Raw genomic sequence first — 26,771 nt, 5'->3', positions numbered from 1 at the left:
TCCTGTGAGATAAAATTCACTACCATCACCACCAAAAAATACAAAAACTTAGTCCAGTCAAGCCTGATTATTTAACTGAAAACCAGACACCCCATGGTGGCTGGTGGATGCCTGGGTGACCATCACGACTAGGTATGGCAGACACAGTGCTGTCAGACATGAAATGCCTGAGGTCCTATTTACTGATAATGTGATTAAACCAAAGATACTGAATTTAATGTCATGCAGCATGTTGCATAACAGTCTTGCTGTTGGTTGTTCCTCATCTAAGGACAACAGTCCGTGGCAGTTCTAACTTTTAGCTTTGTTATTTGCTAACTGAAGGTGACAAAGCCTGATTTCCACAGCAAGCTGGAGAGCACCTGTGCAGGCCAGCAAACAGTCCCGCCGCTTGGAAACAAAACTGTGTAATTATCTGAAGTGACTTGCGGAAGAAGGGGCTGAAACATTAATAGTTTGATATACATATATATATATATAAATGTACAGGTATTGTTACATTATTTAGCCATTGTTTCATTTTTTTCCATTTTTCATTTGAATATAGTTGCACATGCATTTGTAAGAAGTTGAACTTATACTTGTGGAATACACAAATATAAACAGAAATTAATGAAAACACATTTTTTTATAGTTTTAATTCTTCCTCATAACAATCTACATTTCTATCATCCACCCACACTGGCCTTGTGAACACTCCAAATTAAATATATTGATTATGCTTATGTCACACATTTCCTTCCATCAATAATAAGAAACTTGCTTTTTCATTTTATTTCAGAAAGAACAACTAAAAACATTCCTTTATGACTGACCCCAGCTGACTGCCCTTTGGCTCTTCCTTTTTGGGAGCTTAGGCAGATATTTCATAAGAAACATTGCTTCTCCAAGCCAGACCAAGAACATGGATGGCCCAGTGTCTTTATTTGCAAAGGACAATTGACTGGGATAGCTATAGAGGAATAAATATTCTGCCAGCATCCTTTTGAATAGCTCCTCATGTCAACACCTAACTCAGAGTAATTTCTGCTTTCTATATGGTGGCATTTAACCGACGCGTTACTCTACGGACAGGATTTTCCTTAGCAGAGGCCAGTCGTTTGCCTTTTCTGAAGAGGCATCTTTCTTCCTGCAAGCTTTTACTGCCTATTTGCAGAGCTTTCCTTTCTAACCCAGCCACCAGACTTTTTGTGAACACCCTTTCCCCACTTTTAACAGCTGTCCTTTAGAGCTTAAATGTTCCTGACTGGAGACATTAACTTAAATCTAGTTTAATGATCTCACAGTTTCCTTGAATCTGATTTTGAAGGGAGGCACTTTATTTCTACTTGATCAGAACACAGCCATTCTTGTTTTGTTCTAAGGCAATAAATGAAGTAATATTCCCTTTGGTTTTATAAAGTATCCTTAGGTTTATCTGCTACTGTTGTACTTTCTAAATTACACACCTCAATGGCCAGGAATGTCAGTATGCCTCTCCAGCCACCAGCTATAGATGGAAAGACATTAGTGCACCGTGTGGAAAATGAAGGTATAAGCCAGAAACTATTCCACCAGCACTTTCTGGCACCAAAATCCAGATGCCTGCAGGTAGTTTAGTTCTCCACAGCAAAGAGGGGAGGGGAGAATTGAGCCCGATTCACACCACCTGCCAGTTTGTACCCTCCTTATACCTCTCGGATGGCTCTACATGCTTCCAATATACTTGCCTGCAGGCATGTAGAAGCGCATATAGAAGGGAGAAGGGGAGGGAAATACAAAATATTTTCATGTGCTAGAAAACCCAGTGAGACTGTGGGCAGTCTCAGATCTACTTTCTCTTGTAGTCCTCTGATGGTACTTAGGAGCTCAAGTCATCAACAACGACTCTATTACACGAAGTGCTGTACAGTGTATAAAGACTGCTCCTAATCTAAAGAACAGTCGGGAAATGTACAGATGAAATGCTAGATGGGATGTCATAATGCTAACAGAGACTCATGAGGACTTGTCAGGAGATCTTAGGCTGCTTAATACATTGAAGGTTTTCCAAGTGTTAAAATGCATAAGTAAATCTTCTAGTTTTACAGGACAAAAAGAGATGTCAAGAAAAAATAATCAAAGGCAATTATTGTAGACCACAAGCCACAGAAAAAATTTTTTACAGCCACATGGAAAACTAGACGGAGAACAAGACCTGACTGGTGTTCGTAACCACAGGGTGTAAATACTAGGCCTTTGGGGTGACAAGTGTACTTGCTTGGCTGCTCCCTCACACCTGTTTTAATGTAAATTCATATCACCAATCAAATAACAAAAGAAGGTCTTGCCCTAGAGCAGTGTTCCCTGTCAGTGTCACTTGTTCATGCTGTGGTTACTGCTTGCAGATGCATGAGGCTTCTTGTTTCTCACAATTTAATTTTTGAAGCCAGGATTCAATTTAGAACAAATGTTACCTGTGAGTATTTCTTCATTTCTTTCATTTATGATTTTGATTTTTAAAAAATATATTTATTCATTGTTAGTATTTCCAGCAAAAGCAGTTCTTTAGAATGGTTCATATTTCTGGAACTGGTTCCTTAAACTTTTTTGTTTTCTAGCTCATGTCTGGGACTGAAATCCTTGTCACTCATCTTCTTGCTCCTGACCTCATGAGCTTCCAGCTCTCCTCTCTGTTTCTGCTCTCCTACCTAGAATTAATTGAACACTTGGGATGAGCGGGGATAGCATTGCCTCAAACCACTTTGATGTAAGAGGATATCCTGATCCCTGTACAAAGGGTAAAGCAAATGCCACTGTTATGTCCGTGATCATAAGCAGTTCTCACAAAGGGATAAAATGTTGAAACCTAACAAGTTAGACTTTAAAACAATTGAATAAACTGTGGAGTTTCAAAGTCCTTTAAGGGAAAGAGAATTGACTATAAACACGCTTTTCTAACAGTTGATACCATGCCGTTGTTTGTCTGCTTAAGTCAGAGGAAGCCAAGTAGGGCACTGGTCTTTCAAAGTATTTTACACAGGATTCCCTTGCAGAAAATATTTAAAAGTTTGATGTTCAACGGAAGAAAACTATATTAACAGGTGCTGTGCCCTCACTCGAATGGAGTCATGCCTGAGAGCTGGGAGTAATTCCTGAAGCTCTCTAATGCCACTCACATCTTTCATGGCATGCAGATGTCCCTTCTTTCTGCCCCACTGTGCTTTTTCTGCTCTACCAGTGCAGAATGCACGTGGCCGTGTTACTTGGCTATTATTGTATTTCCCATGTTGCCTTTCCTATGTGGCCAAACCTTCCTACAGTCCTCCTTATAGAAGCATTTTCAATGATCTCAAGCTGTTGAATACAAACTACTGCGCTTGCCAGGTTGAGTGTGATGCCATCTATGGTGCACAGGCAGCAGAGTACACCTAGGGCTTGTGCTTAGCCCCCCTCCAGTGCTTGGGCCTTTATGTCCAAGCTAGTTTGTTTGGCCCAAAATATACCAGCAGGCTCTAGCTGCCCTGAACAGCCACACCTCAAGCTTCTACCTCCTGCCTGCTGGCCCTGGGCATGTATTTAAGCTCAAGTTCTCATCCTTGCTCCTTGCTTAAGCCATGTTGTGTATGTGCTATGCCTTGCTTGTCTTTGAGACTTCCTGGCTTGACCTCAGCCCTGTCTCATGACTACAGACTGGCATTCTCATGCACACTGGACTGTTGGCTGAACCTGCTAGGGTCACTGGACCTGCTTCTTTTTTGTTTGGGTACTGCAGGACCTTGTCCTTGCCTGTGAGGTTACAGCTCCTGCTTGCCTTGCCCTCACCCTCAGCTCCTGGCTTGCCTCCCCTGACAGAGCAGCCTGCTTGGCTGTTCCTGACACCCACTTGCTTTCTACTCGTGCACCTTGTCACAGAGCTACCTGACAGCCTGCATCTGCTCAGCAATTAACCCTTGTAACCTGCTCCATTTTCCGTGACCACTTCAGTGCAGCACAGGGAAGCGGCACAGCGAGTGCCTGCTCCCTCGGACATGATGCTAACTGGACAGTGGAGCACCCAGGGCTTTAGTTAACCTCTGCTGGCTGCCACCTGCAACTGTGACTGCAGCTTCTGTCTACAGCTGAACCTACCCTGGCGCCAAGACCTTCAAGTTCCCCTTCACAGGGTGAGTCCTGCAGCCCGGACTGGCTCCTGAGACACTCTCTGTCTGCTCAGTGGAAGGCTTCATAAATGGCTTGTGCTAGTCACATAGCTTGAGGGTGTCTGGCGATGTCGGGAGGAAGCTCTGCTAGGAAGTAAGGGAACTGCAGTTACCTTCAGAAACCCATTTCCATAAGCATCCCAGAACGATCCAGGGCAGGTCTCATCCTGCACTGGGCAGGGGCAGTGCAGTTCTGACTTCGCCAGGCCATGATAATGGGGAAAAAGAAGCTGAGAATCTCACGCACATCCACAGCAAAATGCTTTCTAACTCTCCGAGCTCAATGATCAGCAGGTGACACATCTAGCTGCATGGGACCCGAAGTACATGCTGGCCCTTTCCCCCCATCCTTCATGCTGGCAAGGGGCAGTTGGCAAGCCTAGAGTGGCTCTGTCTCTGTCTTCTGTTGACCTGATGTGGACGCCTGAAAGGCGCATACTGAACCTTTTAAGATTGCTGCAAAATTTCATAATCATTTGAAACCTGTACCAAGTCGAAAGCAGTCAACACAGCCTTGCGCAGCAGTATGGAAAAGCTGTAAGGCTAAACCCCCTATTAAATTCCCAGTCCTCTTCATGCCTCCATTTCAGCCCTTTTAGGCATTTATACACTTTCTGATCAACTCAGATTCTGTAAAGAGATGTAAAAGATTATATTCAATGCAATTCAGAATGTTAGTGTCTTCAGAGCAATGGAGACTTTGTGCTTTTCTTAAAGTAGTGAAGTCCAAAATCTGTCCTATGGTAAGCAGAAAAAAATTTGTTGATATTCCTCTAAACTGTATAAATTTAATAAGCGTTTGGAGTGTGCACAGAATTGGTCTTGAAACAATCAGCTTTCTTTTGGTTTCTGGTAAAATTTTGATCCTGCAGTAGGAATGTTAACATCAGAACTTGACCTAAATGCAACAAATCATTTCTTTTTGGGCCTCTAAAATCACTCTCTAAGTTGTGGGGGCTAGGAAATTAATTATTAAATTGAAATTGTAATTCTTGAGCACAGAGGAATTTCTGAAAATAAAAAACAACCCTAGTGTAACTTAGTCATCCAAAATAGGGCACGAATCCAGCTGCAGCAAAATAGCACAAGTCTTAAGTAACCTTACAGAACAGAGTGCCAAGAGCTGTGCTCTGAAATCAGATTAACATGTTTTTGCTTTCTGAATTCTGCATGTTGGTTTGAATGCTTCACTTGGATATAATCCCGTGAAGCATGACTGTTCTTTATTAACATGAGTAATCCCACTTTTTAAAATGAGGATTAATTATGTGAATAGCTCATTGGAGCTATAGATCATAGGAATAAAGGCAGATAATGTAGGAATGAAAGGCATATTTTTGTAATGAATATTATAGAGGTATATAAAATACACGCTCAAATGCTAAAAGAGCATGCTGAGAATCAATGTTTGATATTACCAACACATGAGATAAGTATACAATTTGAAAACCTGTGCGTAAGTAGAATAACAAACTGGTGAATCAGATCCTTGGCACTGGAGGAAAAAAAAAAGACGGCTTTGTTTCAAACACTACTTGTTTCTAAAAGATCAGTAAGAGTTTAGCTGTGTGCAGGGGGAGGTAGGGAAAATGGTAATTTGAAAGTACCTCCAAGTATACTGGAAATACCAAAACTTGATCTGACCTAAAGATTTTATTTTTACTAAGGATATATATATATATACATATATATATATATTGCTAAGAATATAAAGGATTTTTGGTAGGGATATTGGATTTTGAGTTCAATCCTGTTGCAATCAGGAAGATGTTACCTTCACTGAAGTACTACTTCTAACCACTCTAAGAAACCAGGATGCTCAGCACGCTGACAGATGCTGCATGCATGATATTGTGTGTGCATAATATTGTGTGTGCAACAGATGCTTAAATAGGGCTAACTCCCAACAGTGTTACCTTTTTATCTACTGTTGGTGTCAAGATGGCATAGGAAGCAATTTTTGTGAAAAACCACAAAGCAATACAGCTTTGTAATCATAACTTTGTAATCATAACGAGTCTTTTTCATTTAGTTAATCATTGATATGTGTGAATATATGTCCTTTCATGCAGATAGGTGCTGGGATGGCTAGGAGAGTATTTTGTCTTTTTAATGCTGGTAACATGAAGGAGATTTTGAATGTACTTGTCAGACTGGAAAAAGTGATGTTTCAGGTATCAGCATGCTCTCAGAAGACACTACAAAGGCCATGATTATATGATGTTACTACTTGCTCTAGGACCCTGATCTATGGCTTCAAAATTTTTTCTCTGATGATTTACGAATCTTACTCATTGTCAAAATACATCAACCTCTCAAACCCTTTGAACTATTATGTATTTTTTGTATTATGCTGCTGCATTTGAGTCTTATTCATTACCTGGATCTTCTTTGTGACCACTATGCATGTGAAAATGTTTTCTCCATCTGAAAAAAATTATTCTACGGACTATCCATAGGAGTTGCTTACTTTACAGTAGCACGCTATTTTTGGAGGACATACACTGTCTTTTTTATTTATACGCTGAAAGTTCATCCCAATAAATCAGGCAAACTAGGGCTTTGGTGCAGAACTGACTTCAGATAAAATATTTGAGAACTTAAGCACCTTTATAAACCAAACATTTAATGTTACATTTAGTTTTTGCTATCCTTAAATTTGCAAAATGACACTTGCAATACATAATGGCTAGGATTATGGTTGCCCCTGCACTCCTTAGATCACATCTGGTGAACAAGCAGCTTCCTAAACCAGTGTATAGATTACCACCAAATACTACAACTCTCAGTAAATTCAGAGGAAGACAGAATTTAGGTTTCATTTGACCACCCACAGAGCTCCTGGCCACCTCCCAAAAAGGGTGTACTGGAATAGGATGCGGGGTTTCTCAGACATGGGAATGATGGCACCTTTATGTTCTCCTTCCCTTTATGCCATCATTCCAGTGACTAAATTGCTTTTGGTGCTACTCTCAATGTAAGAAAGGGAATAGGATTTTGACAGCCTAATTCAACAAAATAAGAACACTCCGTAAGACAAAGGAAAAGCACTCTTAAAGCTTAAGGGCATTCTTACTGCAAGTTCTTGAAGGTTTCCTGCAAACACACTGCGTATTAGAACTTCTCAGAGAAATAGCTGGGAAAAATCTTTGTAACTGCAGGTGTGCAGGTGCCTAGGGATACAGACACATACAGGGACTCCACACTGATAGGTACAGTATTCATTGAAATGAAGCCAAGAAAAGGGACACAAAATCTCCTAACAAATGCTGCAAATCATATTAAGGCTAAAGTTCCTTGTTACTGCTCCTTTGCTGGGCAATCTGGCTCGGTAATCACTGCCCTTGACCACTCACTGCTCTTCCCTTGAGCCTTCTTGAGAATATCTTGCCTTAGTTGTGTTAGCTCAGTTGTCTGTGCTGCTCAGGCTTCGAAAGCAAATTAAACGCAATCTGAGGCTGTGGTGCTGCTGCCCTCTCTTCCTACTACTGACCTTACATCAGCTCTGGAGGCCGTACAGCTGCAGACAAATTGGACCAGAGAACTGTTTTCACAGAAAAATGACCTTTAAGGAAGAATTCTGGGTGAGGGCTGGAGCCCGCATAGGGACAGGGATGGAAATATGAGGATGGAGCAGGGTGGAATTTGGGACCGCCTCTTCACAGCAGTGCACTGTCCAACTGGCTCCAACTGGTTGTGAATCTGCAGAGTAAACGGGATAATGTGAAATGATCCTTTTCAAAAGCACCTTCAAACCTTCAGCTTCTTTTTTTCCACTGACCTACTTTGCAGCGCAGTTACACAAACAACTGCATCAGCACATGCAAGGACGTGCTGATCTGTGGTGCAAAGATCTGTCGCCACAAAGCAACTGTGGAGACAGTGAGCTTTTTAACCTGAAATGCTGCCAAAGAAAAATTTCATAGTGTTGTACGGCATGATAAAAAGGCTGGAAGTTGTAGAAAGTCGAACAAGGAAATGCACAATGCTGAAATCCCTTAATGAATGGTTCTTAAAATGTTGCCCATCTCTAAAATACATGCAAATTCTGTGTAAAAGTGATAAAATTAGCCAGTCTCTAGGAGTAACTGACTTTTGCATATGTTTAGTGTATTCTACCTTTGATGTTAGGCTTTCAAAGTGTATGAGTTTCCAGATCATTAGCAACATTCACTGGAATTTTGGGAAATGTTTTTGCAGCAAGAGCTTGGGCTGACCACTGCAACAGTGTGCCAAGCGGCCAGCTCCGCTCTCCACTGACATCTCCTTGCATTCAAAACCAGAGCATGGCCTCTGCAACAGAAAATGGACTACTCTGGTTGATTTGTAGGCTGGCTGCATTTCTTCTGAAGCTGAATTAAACATATTGTTTAATCACAAAACTACATTTTTATATATACTTGCATCAGTATCAACTGAAGTGAGAGTTGATTATAGGTTTCTAGATCACATTGGACTCAAAGGGTTTGTAACCAACTGTTTTTCTATCTGAAAACAATTCAAGAGTAAACATTTAGCCTAGAGGATTCATCTACAGTAATGGCTCTGAATTAATTTTGAGTTCCCTTAAAATTTCCAGTGAAAATACAGGGTCCATTGTAAGTATGGCACACTTCACAACATACTCTCAGCTGATAAAAGGCTTCAAAATTATTGCATGTAACTAAGGCTCAGATGCCTGAAGGAGGGAAGCAAATTCAGTTCTTTCCAGTAACACAGAATTAAGTGTCCTCTGCATCTTCACATAGTATCTGAAGTCCTGTGAGGAGCGGCTGAGGGAACTGGGGGTGTTTAGTCTGGAGAAGAGGAGGCTCGGGGAGACCTTATTGCTCTCTACAACTACCTGAAAGGAAGGTGTGGGGAGCTGGGGGTCGGCCTCTTCTCACAGGTAACTAGTGATAGGACTAGAGGGAATGGCCTCAAGTTGCTCCAGGGGTGGTTCAGGTTGGAAATGAGGAGACATTTCTTCTCAGAAAGAGCAGTCAGGCATTGGGACGGGGGTGTCAGTCACCGTCCCTGGGATGTTCAAGGAAAGGTTGGGCTTGGTGCTTAGGGACATGGTTTAGCAGGGTGATATTGGTAGAAGTGCGATGGTTGGACCAGATGATCTTGGAGGTCGTTTCCAACCTTCATGACTCTGTGATTCTTTTGAAACGTGAGTCGCGCGCGACGGATCGGCGTGGGGGAGGTCAGGGAACACAACGGCCATAACGTCGGCGCCGCGCGCTTCCCGCGGGCGCTCGGGGCGGGGTTGGCGCGGCAGGGGGGTGACGCCGGGCGGCGGCGGGGCCGCCCCCGAGGCAAGATGGCGCCCCCCAGGCAGGCGGGCGCGGAGGCGACGGGTAACGGCAGCGAGCGGTGGGGCGGGGGAGGAGGAGGAAGGAGGGAAGGAGGGGAGCGGTGGCGGGGTGGGTGAGGGCCTCCCCCGGCCCCGCTCAGCGGCAGGGCGTGACGCAGAGCCCGAGCACGCTGCTCCCGGGGCCGGGCTGTGTTTCCGCGGCCACGTTATCGGTTATAAAAGCGTTCATCTGGTTGCTGCGGGAGGTCTGGGTGGTCTTCAAGAGAAGTGACACCAAAGAAAATATTGGTAGGGGGCAGCGAGGTCCCAAAGATCTAATACTGACCTGTTTGGACGGGCAGGGTAACGCAGCTTGGCGAGGATGCTGCTGAGGGCCTGCCTGCCGCCTGTTGCTGTGATTCGTGAAACTTTTAATGCTGCCAGAGAGCATCCAGCCGAACAAGATTTAATTAAACAGCAAGAACTGATATGGTTATCGTCAGCTGTCTTTGACAGGTTGATAGCAGGAGCATCCTTTGTAGCTGCTGTTACTCCTGCTTGATTTTATACTGCCCACTATTTTTTTCTGAATGATGGAGGAAGTGGAGAAAAGTGGAGAAAATGGGTTATTGTAAGTGCCTGTAGCTCTTTGTTGTACCTCATTTTGTGTTCTTTCACAAGAATGTGGTGAAAGTGCTGTAATACCATTGCAGCTTGGTTGATCCTTTATTAAAGGCTTTGGAAGCAGTTTGTAATCCTTTATTCCTTTCCAGGGTCTTGTATGACCAGATGATTTTATACTAATAAACTTTGAATAGAAGGGCATAAATAATAAACAAAAACAAACAAACAAACAAAAACACCTTTTGAGAATGCTGGCAAGCATCAGAAAACATTTTTTTAATTGCAAGCTTTGAAGTCCTGTTTCTTACGGGAAGGAGATCATATATTTATCCCTCGATATATGCATTAATGGTTGTACGTGGGTTGGATTGGGAGAAGGAGATGGATATACTTTTTTTTTTCTCTGAGCTGTTGAGCTGCTGCATTGTGAAAATGGTAGGCTGGAACTGGGCAGAGTTTGTGGTTGTAGAATGGCTGTAAGGGTGGACAGCTGTACCAGAGGAGCATGTTGAGTGCTGGGCCAAGTTACTTGTAACATCTAGAAGCGTTAAAAGTTGTTTTAGCTGATACCATTTCTCAACTAGTAATTCCAGAGCATTTACTTTGGGGAAGTGAAGGAGGATATTAGGATTTTTTTATTCTGCGTTCCATTTCAAAAAGGGTTCACTTTTGTTCTGTCTTGGTGTGATCTGCTAAACTAGTCCCAGCCCAAGAGCGCTCTATGGTAATATCTTTTATATTTAGTTTCAGTAGAGTGTAAAATCAGATTAATTTGTCCTGGGCCCTGTTACCACTGTTGTTTCACTGCTATTTCTGTTAGAGCTATGGAGATGATTTTTCTCCTGGACGCATCTGAATGGAGGAGGGACCCAGTTTCCCAAGGCTCACCGGTGATCTTTATGAATTAATTTTTTATCAACTTCTGTCTAAGCAAGTTGAGGTAGGAGCAGGGCTTGTAAATAAAAGAAAATAAAAAACAAAAACAAAAACCAAAAGAGGCTGGCCTGATTTCCTCTGCTGAGGGATTTCTTCAAATATTTTTTTTCATGTATTATGTAGCAAACTCTTGCATCTTGCCTCTTCTGGAGAGGGGAGTTAGGGGAGTCGAGTGCGGACTGAGAAGGGCAGTACTTGGTTTAGCAGCGCTGACTCCCAGCCCCTAGCCTTGCATTTCTCCCAGGGACGGAGTTCAGTGCCTTCTAGCATGGCCTTATGAATTGTGCCTGCCTGATTTCTGAGCTCTCTGGATTTGTCTGCATTTCCAGCTTGAAAATGGCTTTGTCAGTGTGGCACGGCATGCCTTCAAGTGGTGTAGGCTTCCTAATGGAAGAAGAGTCACGTGCTACCCTTAGCAAGGATGGGGAAAATGGATTTTGATGGACATGGAGATGCACCGTCCATTTATAAAGCAGTATGCTTCTGCCACTGGCAGCCACTTTCATGATTCCCACCCCATTTCCTGCAGCCTCTCCAAGCCGCTGCTGAAGAAGTACAGATTCTGAAAGCTGCTTCAGGATACGGCTCTCCCCATTGTCAGGAGCAGAGGTTAGGCAGAAACCTGCTGTGTTGCTGTGGATGGGATGGGGCCCTGAAGTGACACTCGTCCAGTAGGTGAGCTGGAGAGAAAGCGAGGCAGGCTGCCCGAGGTGCAGGGTTTAACACCAAACAGATGGCTGTAGGTGCCTGTTCGCTTCCCGGTGTGGATGTGAGTATGGGAGGGAAGTGAGTAAGTAGAAGGGGCAAGAGCCTGTGGGAAGCAGGAGTGGTAGCAGGAGGACTCCGATGGCTTGGCTGTGGTGGTCTCCGTGCCACGTGGTGACCTCGGGGCTGCCTTAGAGCTAGAGCCAGCTCTTGCCTATGTGTGCGCTCAATGCCTGTGAGTTACCGCTTCATGTGAGTCTGCAGAGCAGGCATGCTTTAAGGGTCTTTAAGGCATGCATTTGGGTCTTTTGAAAAGCTTTAGCTCAAAGATTGATTTTATTTTCATGAATAATTTGGTTTAATACGAGGAGGTTTAAGCTCTTGTATAAGAACCCGCTGAGCCTGCCTGTTGATGCTAAAGCCCTCAACTTGAAATGAGGGTGACTTTGTTCATTTTTATTTTAATCTCCCTTCAAATGCTTCATACTTGTCATAGAGCAAATTTTATTTAGAAATTTTATTTGGTTTCTTTTGTTTGGGAGACTAAATCTGATTGAGAGCTGTTCTTCCAGAGTGTTGATATAAATGTAACTTTGTAATACCTTACCTTAGGCCTCATCTTTTCTCCAGCATTATTATTATTATTATTTATTTAATAATAATGAAGTCAAATCAAATTGCATGGCATGGCAAGAATGCAGAAACAAAAAGTCAAATCAGTTAAGAAGTTCCCAATGATTATTAAGTACTTCTGTCTGTAAATTGTAATGATATATGAGGACATTTTTGTGCTTCATTTTTAAATTTTTTTTTACAATAGTAGCGCATAACCAAAATGCAAAACAGGCATTTACTCAGTGAGTAAGCACAAGCTGAGTGAAGGTAAATGAAGAATACCACCTCACTCATCTACATGCTTGTAGAAAGATTACTGGAGGTCCACTCTTGTAGACAGGTGTTTTGATAAAGAGGAGCTAATAAATTATTTTGCTCTATTCATATAAATGTGTCAGAGCTGATTCTATACGCAGTCTAAAGAGGAAAAGTAGGATTACGTACTCTTGCTTTTTCAAGAGGGAGATATATTAGCTTTTTCATTTTATAGCTCGGATTATGGTTTTGGATTTTTGTTTGGTTGGGCTTTCATTTAGATCTTAAGGCACTAGAATACTGCATCTTCATTACTAAAAATACCTCTGGAATTTCTATTGTTTTCTACTTCAGTCTTTGTTAGACGTGTCCTGTCTGGTATCTTATAATCAGCGCGTGATTTTCCAGATAAGTTTTATTCTGGCGTTGCTGCAGAGCAGGAGATCTTGCTGTGTTTGTGCAAAAGGGAGTAGTGCCTGGCTCTTACCTGGCAGTGTATCTTGGCATTTGGTTACTACTAGAAGTGCAAAATCATTATTTACTATCCTAAAGCTAGGAAGAGGTCCTATAGCTGTTTAGTGAACTTGGGACTCAGCTGAAGAATAGAATTTGCTTGCTCAGTTTATTTCTTTACGTATCATTGCTGTGTAGGCAATTAAAGTAGGGTTTTTCCAAATGGAGTTCCCCAGTTTCTGGTCGGCACTTGTGTACCGCTTGCAGTACAGTGTCTGGTACCAAGAGGTGGTACTGCATCATTGTTTGCATGTCATTCTAGCGGAAATTATCACACTTGTCAGTGCTGGAAAGTAGTTCATATAAAGAGCTTTGTGTATGTCATGGTATTCTTGTTTCTGCAGGTGACTGTACTTAGGTAAAGGACCAATTGTGTCTAGTTCTATTTAGATAGGTGCAGCTGTTACCTGACACTACGTGGCTGGAGCTCTAGGTGAAGTAAACCAATTACTGTTTGATTTCAGTAGAGGATTAGTTACTTTATTCTGTTTCTTAAATAGGAGGATCTCAGCTTGCTCAGGTATATAGACAGAGAATTTCAAAGCTGCTTAAATATTGGGTTTATTTTCTTATGGCAGATACCCAGAAAAGCATGGAAGATGAAATTGAATCAGTTCTGCAGGAGCGGATAATGATTTTGGATGGAGGCATGGGTACCATGATCCAGCAACATGCCCTGTCAGAAGAAGATTTCCGAGGGCATGAATTTAAAGACCATTCCAAGCCTTTGAAAGGCAATAATGACCTTCTCAGCATAACTCGGCCTGACATAATCTGTGACATACACAAGGTAGGTGGTTCTGTCTGTCCCTTGACAAAAGGAATCAGAATTTGGTCTCTGCACTCCCCTCTCCTATTCCATGGGCTGCTGGCTCTCCTGACTCTTTTGGGGATAGGGAAGCAAATGGTAGGTAACCATGTGAAAAAGAACGAACAGACTTGACTCTTCTGGTTCTGTGAGCACAGCATTCATGTCTTTGTTTCTTACGTCATCCAGGCAGTGTTCTTTTAATTTCCTTTTTGATATATGTCCCAATGCATTTCTATTAATTGTAGATTCTGACTTAATTCCTTATTCTTTTTGTCCTCTTTAGCCAATAGTTACAATGCATCTAAGTAGAACAAATCTGACTTCTAGGTGCATGTTTCTGTAATTGTGTATTAAAGAGCTGTTAAGTGTGGCAGCCTGAAGCCTGCCTCCCCTTAGGGAATGAGTATGTGGGTTTCCTAATGAGAATATATGCTTCTGTGTTTTATTCCCTAGATCATTGATGTGTGGCCCAGAGAATAAAATAGTTTAGGGCTGATCATGAGGAATTTGCAAACAGATTTTATTATTTTCATATCTTCAATTAGATGTAAAAATAAACGAAATCTTGCAAAAAGGAACTTAAACCTTTTAGTTCTTGAGCTCCAGGTATTTCTAGGTTTTAACTGTAATAATGGGAACATTTGAATAGACTGCTACATGTTGATATTCAGTTGAAGCCTTACATATGTGGTTTTTTTCCAGTCATTTATTTAAATATTTGTATTTCATTGTTTAGAGTAATAATTGGCTTACTTTTGTAAAACTTAGTATATACTCTATATTTTTATATTTACATTCTAACTGTCAGTCTCTAGATTTTAAAAAAGACAAGAGTTGAAATGAATCAGCATCTTCCCCCTAAAAAAATTTTAGGAAGAGATATTTGTAGATGGAATGCAATCCCTAGACTGTCCACTGAGCTGTAGTGATTGTGAACTTTGGAATTTGTGTAGGCTGCTGGGCTTGAACTATTAATCTGATAAACTGGTTTAACAGCTGAATTTCACAGGTTTATTGGACTGATAGTTATGTGACTCGAGATCGAGTACATTAAGTCAAACTAACAGTAACCTGCTATCATCTGTCCAACGATGGCCAGTTGTATGTGCTTTGAAATAAAGGCTGCCAAATACTCAAAATGGCATTAACCACTTTTATATACCTTCTGTAATACCTCAAGTGTGTAAGTGTTTAACAAATGTGTGGAAGGATAATATTTATGTCACTTAAGAGAGGTTATAAAATGCAGGCTAGAATATGCAAAAGTATTTCAGTTTGCATCAATTTCACTTTACTTCAGTGGGAAATCAGACAGCCAAACCGGAGCAGAATGCTTAATTATTTTGTGAATCTGGGCCATTAGTTAAAGTTTAAATGTGATCCGTGCAAAACACAATTCTTCTAAGCTTGCGTTCTGTCCCAGTGTGCTCTTGTGCTATACAACTCCCTTTATAATATATACACTTTGTAATTCTCTGTTGTTGTTTAACTCCTGCCTTATTCTGAGTCTGTCCACAGCGGCCCTTGCTTGCTGATCCAATTGGACAACTCCCCACCATGTCCTGGTGTCAAAATCTGGAATGTGCTTCAGGTGCTGAAGTCAGTGACAGAAGTAACTCAATAAATGTCACCTGTTAATAGAAAGTGTGGCTGACACTAAAACTCTAGAAGGTGGTTGTATGGAACACTTCTGTTGCTTTGATCCTGTGCCTTAAACTTTGAGTAAGGACTTCAGAACTTGATGTGCTTTGAATTAGGAGATGATTTGTGACATTTTTTTCAACTGAGTGAGACAAAATAATTGGGTTGCCCTTGTCTTCACTCCAAATCTCATTTCTGGAGGTCATGGAGATCTTTTTTTCTCCTTTATGTCTTGCAGGAATACTTGCTGTCAGGTGCTGACATCATTGAAACGAACACTTTCAGCAGCACCCGAGTTGCACAAGCTGACTATGGCCTCGAGCATTTGGTAAGAATTCTAAACTATTTACACATTAAAAAGTTATTAAAGATTTTTGTCTTAGCAGACAAGATTAAGTTAGTCACAGGGTCTTTTGAGACTGTTTATTTACTGCATGCTGTCTCTCGAGCCAGGTGATAGGGTCATAGCTCATTTCTGCTGCAGCAGACAATAGAAGGAAGACAATTATGCTTGCTGTGTGTGACAGTTGTACCTCTTGTTGATGGAAGCACAGGCAATAATTGTCTGTCCTAGATTTTGCCTGAGCACTCACAGAAGTTCTCAGTTCTGTTGTGCTTCAGTGCTTCCAGTGTACCAAGAGCCACAAAGGAAATGCTTTTTTTTCTTTTTTTTTTTTTTGTCCTTGATGCTGTCTATGTAGTTGGCTTTCTGGCCTGGAGGTCTGTCACAAGCAGGGTAGGATTGTGCTGGTGTTATGTAGAATTGCTTTCAAGTTTGCATTTATCATACCTATTCTGTGGTGTGTAGTGTTCTGAAAATTTGATGGGTTTGTGAAAGAAAATACTTGGAAATAAGCTACTTGAATAAAAAGTGAGTTTAAAAGTAGGTTACTTTTATCCTCAAAGTCCTGTTCTTCAGCTTCTGTTGACTCAGTCGGATTTAATTAGTACCTTACAGAATTAAATGTTCTGATTAGCAGCTTTAGGCTGAGGCATATGTGGGATGAGACCAGCCGTGTAATGCTTTTGCCAAGGTGTATAAAGCTGTTCCTTTTGAGGCTTTATAATAGTACTTGTGTGTGTTTGTGCATCTTAGGAGCCTTCAGAGGTAACTGCAGGCTTCTGAATGGAGGTGTTGTGTTTCTTTTAGGATGTGTTACACTGTATTGAACTCTGGGTTTGGTAACTTTCTGGTATTGTTCTAGGCATATCGATTAAACAGAGTCTCTGCACAGGTGGCCAGAAAAGCAGCAGATGATGTAACTGCTCAGACAGGTAAGCAATCTTTATTTTGATTTCTTGTTCAGTTGTGGTCTTGCTACAGTCTTTGAAATGTTGCTAACCAGAGGCAGGGACATAGCTTGCAGATACGGAAACTCTTCATTTTAGGCATAGTAACAATTTTGTATCACTATTCATATCACAGTAATTTCAGCATGTTTGGAGGATCTGGTCCTTAGCACATTCTGCAGGATGGCTGTCCTGTGCCTGGGTGTTTTGGACTGCAAGTGATAGACATCTTCCAGATATGTTTTAGAGAAGACAAATGCAGCAGGTTACAAGTTACTTAGGTTTGTAAGGTTCAACTCTTTGTACTACAGAATTAGGACAGTTGATTGTATGTGAATGTGGATTACCAATTACTCCTAGTGTAACTGGTTCAGCTTTATCTAAGAACTACTGGAAAATGCTTAGTGTCTGACCATCACCTCTAAATGTTTGGTCTTCTACCTTCAGGGCTTCATGTGAAAGGATTATAGCTCATTTCTACTGCTGTCTTTACAAGACAAGGAATATCCTCTGTATATTATTACCAAATATATGAAACTGTATTTTGAGCTAGCAGTACTTCTGTCCAGATGAAAACCTTACTGTTGTGATTCATCATATGCAGTAAAAATGTAAGGTTTGAAATATTAATTTTATCTAGTGAAAAGTGCCAAGATAGTTCCATGCTGTGCATTTAAAGTAATTGAGTGAAGCTTCTGATGTTAGAGGCAAGTGTTAGTTTCAAAAATTGAGTTAACAGCTTGCAATTGCCTTTTTCATAGATGTTTGTCTCTCTCATAAGTATGCCTCAGACATCTTGTTGGACAGAATTAAAACAAAAAAGTCAGCTGTGCTGGGTAATCTTAGGTGGAAATCAACTCCCGATTTGAGAACAGTTTGATAGCTCTTAATCCCTGAATGATATGCATGTCTTGGTGTCACTGGAGGTTTTTTTTCTTCTTTTTTTTTCTTTTTTTTACATTGAAATGGCTGTCATTGTAAAACTTGGAAGTAAGGTGTATTTTTTTTTCTAACCTCATATGTTGGTACAGGAATTAGGAGATATGTTGCTGGAGCCATGGGGCCAACAAACAGGACACTTTCTGTGTCACCCTCTGTGGAGAGACCAGATTACAGGAACATAAGTAAGTATTGATAACCATTAAGTTCTTTAACTTAGGTGATAGATTGAAAGAGAGAGCTCCACATGAAGTTAACATCATTCCTGTTTTACAGCTTTTGATGAACTGGTTGAAGCCTATACAGAACAAGCCAAAGGACTGTTGGATGGAGGAGTCGATATCATGTTAGTAGAAACCATATTTGATACAGCCAATGCCAAGGTGAGAGTCCGGAGAAAAAAAAAATCAGTTATGTAAATATTTGGCATACCACCCTAAACAAGTTAAACATCGTATTTGAAAGAGGTATTAGCTGCTGCTTATTAAATACGTGAAAAGATTAGTCAACAGCTAACACATAGAAAGTAAGGAAACGGTTTTAATTATCAAACAGCCTTTCCAGAATTTTCCTTTTGCCTTTTAGTGTTTACTGTTAATATCTTTCTGGCTGTCTGTGCCAGCTGTCCTCTTATTCCCAGAAGCTGTGCTGTATTGCAGAACATCTCCAAATGCATCTGATGTTTTTAATTTTCAGTGTAAGCATGTCTGTCCAAAGGATGCTTGTGGTGCACACCAGAGAGGGAGTGTCCAGTGTATCTGATTGCAGGAGTAGGAAGGCTTGTGAGACGGTCCTGTTAAAATGTGGTTTTTTTTTGAGAGATCTGTAACACTCTGTCATCAACTTTAGAAAATAAAAATTGGGAATAGAGGGTTAGAAGGATAAAATAGGCATAAAATATTGAAATATGCCAAAGTTTACCTGATTGTGATAACATTCTTATTTTTCTCAGAATTGCTTAGTGCAGTGATGGAGTTGTTAGGGGACTTAAAACTGTCTTGCAATTTTATGTGGAAAAGTCAGGCTGGATTTGCATGTAGCATTTCTTCAAGCATTTGCCACAGGCAGATTAACACATGCGGTGGCATGACTCATCCTTTGCAGCTTTAATCAGTCATCATGGAGTTTTGTCTAGGATCCTGTAGGCTTAACATTGTGCTGAGGAAAGTTCATATTCACATGCAACATTCTTACCCAAAGGAGGCAGGAATTTTTCAGGACCTTCAAGGGTCCTGATAACAGTCCTTACTGTTAAAATTTGCGGTGGTTGAAATTCTTTGCAAACTGCATGTTTAGACGGATTCAGGAGCAGTGAATGTGTATAGTACACATAACCATGTTTGGGATGGGGGTTGTGGGGCAGACAGGAGGGAGAAGTACATGCTGATGTGATTTGGAGTTCAGAAAAGTGTTATTTGGTTACCCTGTGGTACTTCTTTTCTATTTGTTACCAAAATGTGTTTGAAAATCTAGAAGCTATTAGAGGTAAGAGGAAAACCCCCTGACTGTAGTGAGGTCTAGTAGTGTAGCGAGGCAATTTGAGGTAGCAAGCTGCATAAATGTCCGTAAAAAATAAGTAAAAAATAAATAAAAATAAACCCAGAGAAAAAAAAAAGAACCCCCCAAAACTGCTGTTTTTTTTTCCAACTTATTCTTCTTTAGGCAGCTCTTTTTGCACTCCACAAGTTGTTTGAGGAAGAATACGCTCCCCGACCCATATTTGTAAGTATATATTATTTAATATTTTACATGTACTTAAGCTAGATTTGTGAACCCGATGGAGATGGTAGTTTAGTAAGCCCTTTTGAAATTCAGCTTGAAATGAAAAAAATCAATGTCTTTGAAAAGTACTTTTTTCACAGTTTTGAATAGAGAAACGCTTATGTGTAGAGCTTTATGAAATCAGCCTTAGCTGTGTTCAGTTTACTGAAACTAAAGCCTAACTCTGCTTGAGTTCTGTCTCATTGCTTTGAGTGTACCACAGGTCCATTTGTTTTGATTTTTAGTAGTTCGGCCTGTAAATTCTTGCTTTTACTGTTAATATAATTCTGTTCCCTTCTCCACGTTCATTTAATATTTAGGTTTCTGGAACCATTGTAGATAAGAGTGGGCGCACCCTCTCAGGCCAGACAGGAGAGGCATTTGTCATTAGTATTTCCCACAGTAAGCCACTTTGGTAAGGAAATGTATCTTTCTCTAGTAAGTAATTTGTAGAATGTGATTCTGTTTTATTTTAACTCCTTGTTCATGGCAAAATGGAAGTTACACTGTGATCATGTTTAGTCACATGTATTCCTAATGTATTCTCCTATAGTTCCCCTAGCAGAAATTATGTTTCCAAAGAACTGAACTGTTTCAAAGCATTGCAGTAAAAATAGTTCTGGGGTTTTGTTTGCTATAGCCCTGAAATCACAAAGCATTTTTTAAAAAATCGGAAACTGTAGTTTAACGTATCATTAACATATATTAACATATGAACATATAGTTTTACTATCTCAGCTTCTGCAAGGAGCTAATTCCTGGTGTGGGCAGGGCTTACATCTCTCTCTTAGAGGGAAGCAACGTCAGCTTAAGATGTTTCAGGGTGAATCGAAAGAGCAAATAATAAGATTTCATCCCAGTGTTCTTTTTACCGAACTGTTACAAAATCGCATATATTTCCTGAGTGTTTTTCTCAGAGATGTGTATTGTTAATTTGAGAGATCATGATGCCTCCATTTACGTGTGTTCTTTTCTGTAGAGTAGGGAGGAAAAAAAAAAAGATACGTGAAAATGCATACTATAGCAGATTTTGGTCATTATGCAAGGTCTTGCCTGTTAATTTGAATACCATTCCCTATCTCTCTATTGTTCTATGTCTCTATGCCCTTTTCTACTTCCTCCTTGCTTCCTTTTCCCCTCTTTATCACTTCTTACAGGTTGTTTCTTTGCACACAAATTTACACTGGAAATAGATGTCTTTTTCCTAAAACATTTTAACTTAAAATATTTCATTTGCTGTTAGCCGTGCATACTAACATGCACATTGTGATGAGCCATTGTTTGTTTTTACAACAAAATTCTAGTGAAAATGCGCAATCTGTCATCTCAGTAATACAAAAGCAGAAGACTGCATTCACAGCTTTTCTGACTGCCCTTGAGGCTCCACTTTCCCAGACCAGACGGTGCTCCAGAAGTAACATATGGAGCCTCTTGGAACAGGGTGGTAGTTGACTCCTTCACTCAACATCACAGCCTAGTGATCTGTATTTGGCATGAGTCTGTCTCAGATAAGCTTGCTCGTAACTCTCTTCTCTCTGAAGTGGAGAGAAGGGCACTGGAGCAGAAATTAAGAATTTATTAAACCATATTTCATAAAAGCTATCTTATGTGTCTGAATGCTTAGGGCCTGTTTCTCATGTACGTGAAGGCACTGTGGCACAGCACTGTGGCAGAAGGCTCTTAGTTGCGGGAGCAGATTGCATTTAATTGCTCCTGTTGCCAGATTGGTATAGAGTGACTTCAGGGTTGAGGAAAAAGCTGATCAGTAGTAGTATCCTAGGGATCATGTTACACTTGTTCCCTGGTTTCCATTAGGGTTTTGTATTTGCTGTTTAGGGTGGTGTGTTGTCCTTAAATCAGTTTGGTTTTGGGCCCACCTAAAACATCTGCACTCTGCGTCCAGTTGATTGTAGTAGCTGAGAAATGTGTCAACTGTTCCTAGTAAATGCTGCAGGATGTGTGCGCAGCAGCTTTCTGCAAAGGATGTTCAGATATGGGATGGGTTTCCTTTGTGTTATTTCAGATCTGTGATTATTTCTACTGTGGTAGAGTTAAGAAGGCATATTTTGAGTTCAGGTCGCTGATGTTGTGTTTGTTCAGGTCCCCAGAGCACTCTGCAGTCTCAGCTTTCACAGGATCAGATGCATGACTTATGTGAAGAAATGAGCAAGGGAGGGAGGCAGTGCTCAAGATGAGGTTATGCTGGTTATTACGTTAGGGCATTAATCACAGCACACAGGCAGGCTAGTTCAGGGCCACAACCCAACAAAGAAACCTATGCTGTTGGAAGAAGGGATTTCTGTATTGTTTGTTGCAGAAATGTGACTGTATGATATACTCAAGGCCCTGGTCTTGGATCATGCTGTGAGCCCTTCAGATTTCAAAGATTTGCCATTCTGTCCCACAAATGAATCACCTAATGAATGACCCTAACAATTACAGGCCTGTCAGTCTCATGTCAGTGCCTGGTAAAATTATGGAGAGGATGATCCTTGAGGTTATTGAAGTGCACCTGGGGGACAGTGCAGTCATTGGTCCCAGCCAGTGTGGGTTCATGAGGGGTAGGTCCTGCTTAACAAATTTAATTTCCTTTTATGATAAGATCACCCATCTAGTCGATCAAGGGAAACCAGCTGATGTGATCTTTTTGGACTTCAGCAAAGCTTTTGACACGGTTTCCCATAGGATCCTACTGGACAAAATGTCCAGCATACAGCTAAATAAAAACATCATACGATGGGTGAGCAATTGGCTGACGGGCAGGGCTCAAAGGGTTGTGGTAAATGGGGCCACATCTGGCTGGCGGATGGTCACTAGTGGGGCCCCTCAAGGCTCCATTTTAGGGCCAGTCCTCTTCAATGCTTTTATAAATGATTTGGATGTAGGCCTAAAAGGTGTTTTGAGCAAATTTGCTGATGACACCAAACTTGGAGGAGTTGTGGACTCGGATGAGGGTGGAAAGGCCTTGCAGAGAGATCTGGACAGATTGGAGAGCTGGGCGATCACCAACCACATGAAGTTTAACAAAAGCAAGTGCCGGGTCCTGCACCTGGGACGGGGCAACCCTGGCTATACGTACAGACTGGGCGACGAGACGCTGGAGAGCAGCCTCGCAGCGAGGGATCTGGTTGTAGTTGACAGCAAGTTGCATATGAGCCAGCAGTGTGCCCTGGCAGCCAGGAGGGCCAACCGTACCCTGGGATGCATCAAGCACGGCGTTGCTAGTCGGTCGAGGGAAGTGATTGTCCTGCTCTACTCTGTGCTGGTGCGGCCTCACCTCGAGTACTGTGTGCAGTTCTGGGCTCCACAGTACAAAAAGGATGTAAAACTGTTGGAGAGTGTCCAGAGGAGGGCGACGAAGATGGTGAAGGGCCCAGAAGGGAAGACATATGAGGAGCGGCTGAGGTCACTGGGCCTGTTCAGCCTGGAGAAGAGGAGGCTGACGGGGGACCTCATCACAGTCTACAACTTCGTCATGAGGGGGAGTGGAGAGGCAGGTGACCTATTCTCCTTAATCACCAGTGATAGGACCCGTGGGAATGGTGTTAAGCTGAGGCAGGGGAAGTTTAGGCTGGACATCAGGAAGAGGTTCTTCACCGAGAGGGTGGTTGCACACTGGAACAGGCTCCCCAGGGAAGTAGTCACTGCACCAAGCCTGTCTGAGTTTAAGAAGCCTTTGGACTGTGCACTTAGTCACATGGTCTAAACTTTTGGGCAGACCTGTGCGGTGCCAGGAGTTGGACTTGATGATCCTTAAGGGTCCCTTCCAACTCGGGATATTCTATGATTCTCTGATAATCGGGCTGCAAATATTTACTGCTATTACCTGTGAAGTTATCAAGCCCCGCCTGCTCCTTGGAGGCAGAAAAAGTCAAAATGATTTTGTGTTCCCAGTCCTGTGCAGGGCTTTATTGCTTTGACCTCTGGAAAACTGAGTGGGCATGTGTACACTGAGCTACCACTGAGGCAGCCTTTGGCTCACTTAGTTGGGAAATATGTCTATTCCTCTTTCTGGGCTTTTTTTTTTTTTTTTTTTTAAACATCTTCCAGCAGCACTGTGAACACCTTTTCAGTTTTGCAGTGCTCATAAGATGTTTTTTAGATTGGTGCAGAGATATCAGGAGGCACATGTGAAAGATCTCCTACATGCTTTCTGGAAGAGAAATTTTCATTTTTAATATCAATGTAGACATTTCAAGTAGAAGTTACATTTTTTTATCTGTGGCTGAATGAAAGAAATCATGATTGTAATTTGTATAGTGGTAAAATTGTAAGAGGTTTATTCATGCAGAAAGACTTCCGTTGTAGTACTGTCTAGGTCACTAATCACAGAATGACCAAGGTTGGAAGGGACCTCTGAAGATCATCTAGTCCAACGCCCCCTGCCAAGCAGGGTCAAGCAGTGCACGTTGCACAGGATGGCATCCAGGCGGGTTTTGAATATTTCCAAAGGAGGAGACTCCACAACCTGTCCGGGCAACCTTTGCCAGTGCTCTGTCACCCTCACAGCAAAGAAGTGCCCTCTCATATTCAGATGGAACTTCCTGTGCTTCTGTTTGTGCCCCTTGTTTCTCATCCTTCTGCTGGGCACCACCGAAAAGAACTATGTGAGATGATATGTTGAGCAAAATCAGTTGCCCAAACTTAGTGATGCTTTTTGGTGTCTTGAGAAATGCATTCCGTGTCTTCCAAGGTTGACATGTATAATTTTTAATGAAAATTGTGAGTTAGTGGCTTGAAGCAATCCTTGCTCTTCTAACATTTTTCTTTCTTCTGCCTGTGGAACAAGGCTCCTTTTTAGTCTGTCATTCTCATTGCATGTGTTCTCTTTTGCACGTAGAAAATAGTTATGTTGTTGCTGCAGTTGCTTTCAGAATGCTTTTCAGAATTTTCTTATGGATTTTGAACCAAAATTTTGATTTTCTGCTCCCAGTTCAATTCAGTCCAGTCCCCCTTGCACTTTTCTGCCTGAGGGTTATCCTTTTGCACAGGTTTGCTCAGTTGATGGTGATTAAAGAAAAGGGAGATCAGGCTGGTTGCATTACGGATAACTGTGGGAGTTAATTGATCTACCACTAAGATTCTTCTGTTTTTTTGTGTCATTTTGTTTGATGTTTTTAATCTGAAAATAACTTAAAAAAATTATTTTACAGTATCGGCTTAAATTGTGCTTTAGGAGCAGTTGAAATGCGACCATTCATTGAAACAATTGGAAAATGTACAGAAGCCTACGTCATCTGTTACCCTAATGCAGGTGTGTTGTCTGTGCGTATTCCTGTGCTTATGGGCAGAAGAAATATACTAACCATTCCATCTCATCAGAAATAAGAGCTGAACCACCTTGAAAAGGTGGTTATTGCTACCATGAACATGAGATTAAGAGTTTTATAAACTGCTGAAAGTGACTGTTGTTCTGTGACAGTGAACCTGGAATGCTCTCTTGCGTAATTAATAATGTACTGAGTAATGATTGCAAAGGTGATGAGGCATTGTAGTCCTCATCCAAATGTAGCTACTTTAAATGTGACTTTCGTGTAATTTAACTCTTCCTGTGGGCTTTAACAAATCATAATACAAGGAAAATTATTTTTCAAGGTCTTCCCAATACTTTTGGTGGTTATGATGAAACTCCAGAAGTGACTGCCAAGCATATAAAGGTATGAAATATTTCTTGTGAATGTGTTACATGACACACTTGTAGACAGGAACTCTTTGCTTGTATTTGTTACAGTACTGTTTCTTTTTCTGAGATGGCTCTATATGTCATTTGGATTGTTTTTAGATATTTTGCTTAATGATAGTGCTTTTGAGATACCAGGTTAGGAAAAACTACTTAAGAAACTCTGAAAACCTTAATAACTTTGGTGTCCTACACTTAGGTAGCTTTCCTACGCTTGATCTGTGGATATTACTCATTTGCACTCCTACATCGTTACTTTCCCATTTGGAAATAGTTCAAAAAAAAAAATAAAACAACTGAGCAGTTTTTATGAACTTGGAATTTTAGAGTTGTTTGTGTAGAATGGCTGAAGCTGGTGGTGTTCCAGTGCAAGGTGTTCTTCCAAGTGCTACTTGATCTGTGCAAGACAAAACTGTGTGGCTGGTGTATCAGCAAGAACACAGTGTCTGCTGGATGGTAATTCCCTTTTATACTACAGTACGACTGGTCTTTGATACTCATCCAGGTTTTCATTTAGGGCTTCAGTATAAAATAGGCCAGTTTCAAATGTAGTTTCCTGAAATAAGGTGTTGGAATTGCTGATCAGCCTTAGGTAGGTATCCACATCTCAAAACAAAGAAAAAGAAATAAAAGAGAAGAAATAATACTTGCTTCTTAAACTATTTTTCTTGTGATGCCCTGAATTGCTAAGCATACAGAGAATATATATATCAGATGTCTTTATTGAAAAAAAAAAGAAATATTTTATTTCCTTCCCTTTTACAGAGTTTTGCACTGGATGGTTTGGTCAACATAGTTGGAGGTTGTTGTGGTACTACACCAGCACATATCAGGTACCTAATGAGCTACAACTTAGGGTGCACTGGAAAGTAATTGACATGCTGCTTCTGTGGAGCAATATTCCATGGCTTATCTTAAAGTTTTCTGAAAAGATGGATCACTTGAACAAAAATAGCAGCAGTATATGGAGTAGAAATAACCTGGCTTTCACGGTTGTTTGTGTCTTGAAGTAGAGGCATGGTTCAAACGAGGATTATACCTATGCTGCTTTAATGTCAAAATTGTTTGTTTCAGAATTATTCCTCCCTATTTACCATTGGATAGAGTAGACTTGCCATCTCTGCTTCCTTACTCTGTGCATTTTTCCCCTTTCTGGCAATCTTAGCAACAAGGTAAAACTTAAAGTTTCCTTTGATGGTAGAAGAAAGAGAAGTATGGAGGTGCATTCGGGGAATGTCTAAGCAAGAGATCTGGGAGCACTATACAGCTGTTGTTAGTCCTGGCCTGAAGGAGTGTTTTGCAACTTTCTCAGTAGAAGTAGGTCAGTGGAAAAACTTTCCTTTTTTTACCTAGGCTTAAAGGAGAAGGGGCCCTTATGGTTTATTTTCATTGTGATACAAACTGGGGAGAGGTGGTATGTGAGTATGTGGAGAGGACAGTATGTGTCACTCCTGAGTGGAAGAGTGGAACAAAGAGAAAGATAATAGCTCACGAACATCATGAATCATTCCAGCATCTGAGAAGAGCATCTCAGCAAAGAGCAATGCTTGCTCTTTGTTTTTT

General features: G+C 41.2%; 1 protein-coding gene across 8 annotated transcripts in view; it reads left to right on the top strand.

The window, feature by feature from the left end:
• The first annotated feature begins 9,356 nt into the window (after positions 1 to 9,356).
• Positions 9,357 to 26,771, top strand: part of MTR (5-methyltetrahydrofolate-homocysteine methyltransferase) — a 75,187-nt gene continuing 57,772 nt past the window's right edge. For 7 of the 8 annotated variants that reach the window (XM_048047926.2, XM_066993996.1, XM_066993994.1 and 4 more), the window contains exons 1-11: positions 9,357 to 9,502; positions 13,665 to 13,876; positions 15,777 to 15,866; positions 16,744 to 16,813; positions 17,860 to 17,952; positions 18,044 to 18,150; positions 19,430 to 19,489; positions 19,849 to 19,943; positions 24,682 to 24,782; positions 25,124 to 25,185; positions 25,974 to 26,041. In XM_048047926.2, coding sequence (XP_047903883.1) covers positions 9,466 to 9,502; positions 13,665 to 13,876; positions 15,777 to 15,866; positions 16,744 to 16,813; positions 17,860 to 17,952; positions 18,044 to 18,150; positions 19,430 to 19,489; positions 19,849 to 19,943; positions 24,682 to 24,782; positions 25,124 to 25,185; positions 25,974 to 26,041 — 995 coding nt within the window. In that variant the 5' untranslated portion in view covers positions 9,357 to 9,465. Of the gene's footprint in view, positions 9,503 to 13,664; positions 13,877 to 15,776; positions 15,867 to 16,743; positions 16,814 to 17,859; positions 17,953 to 18,043; positions 18,151 to 19,429; positions 19,490 to 19,848; positions 19,944 to 24,681; positions 24,783 to 25,123; positions 25,186 to 25,973; positions 26,042 to 26,390; positions 26,530 to 26,771 lie in introns of those variants that run through there. The other variant, XM_048047928.2, reaches the window with a different exon arrangement.

The sequence above is a fragment of the Anser cygnoides genome, chromosome 3 (assembly GCF_040182565.1).
Source record: "Anser cygnoides isolate HZ-2024a breed goose chromosome 3, Taihu_goose_T2T_genome, whole genome shotgun sequence".
NCBI classification, from domain to species: Eukaryota; Metazoa; Chordata; class Aves; order Anseriformes; family Anatidae; genus Anser; species Anser cygnoides.
Note: the sequence above shows the minus strand (reverse complement) of the source record. Positions and strands in the feature narration are given on the sequence as shown.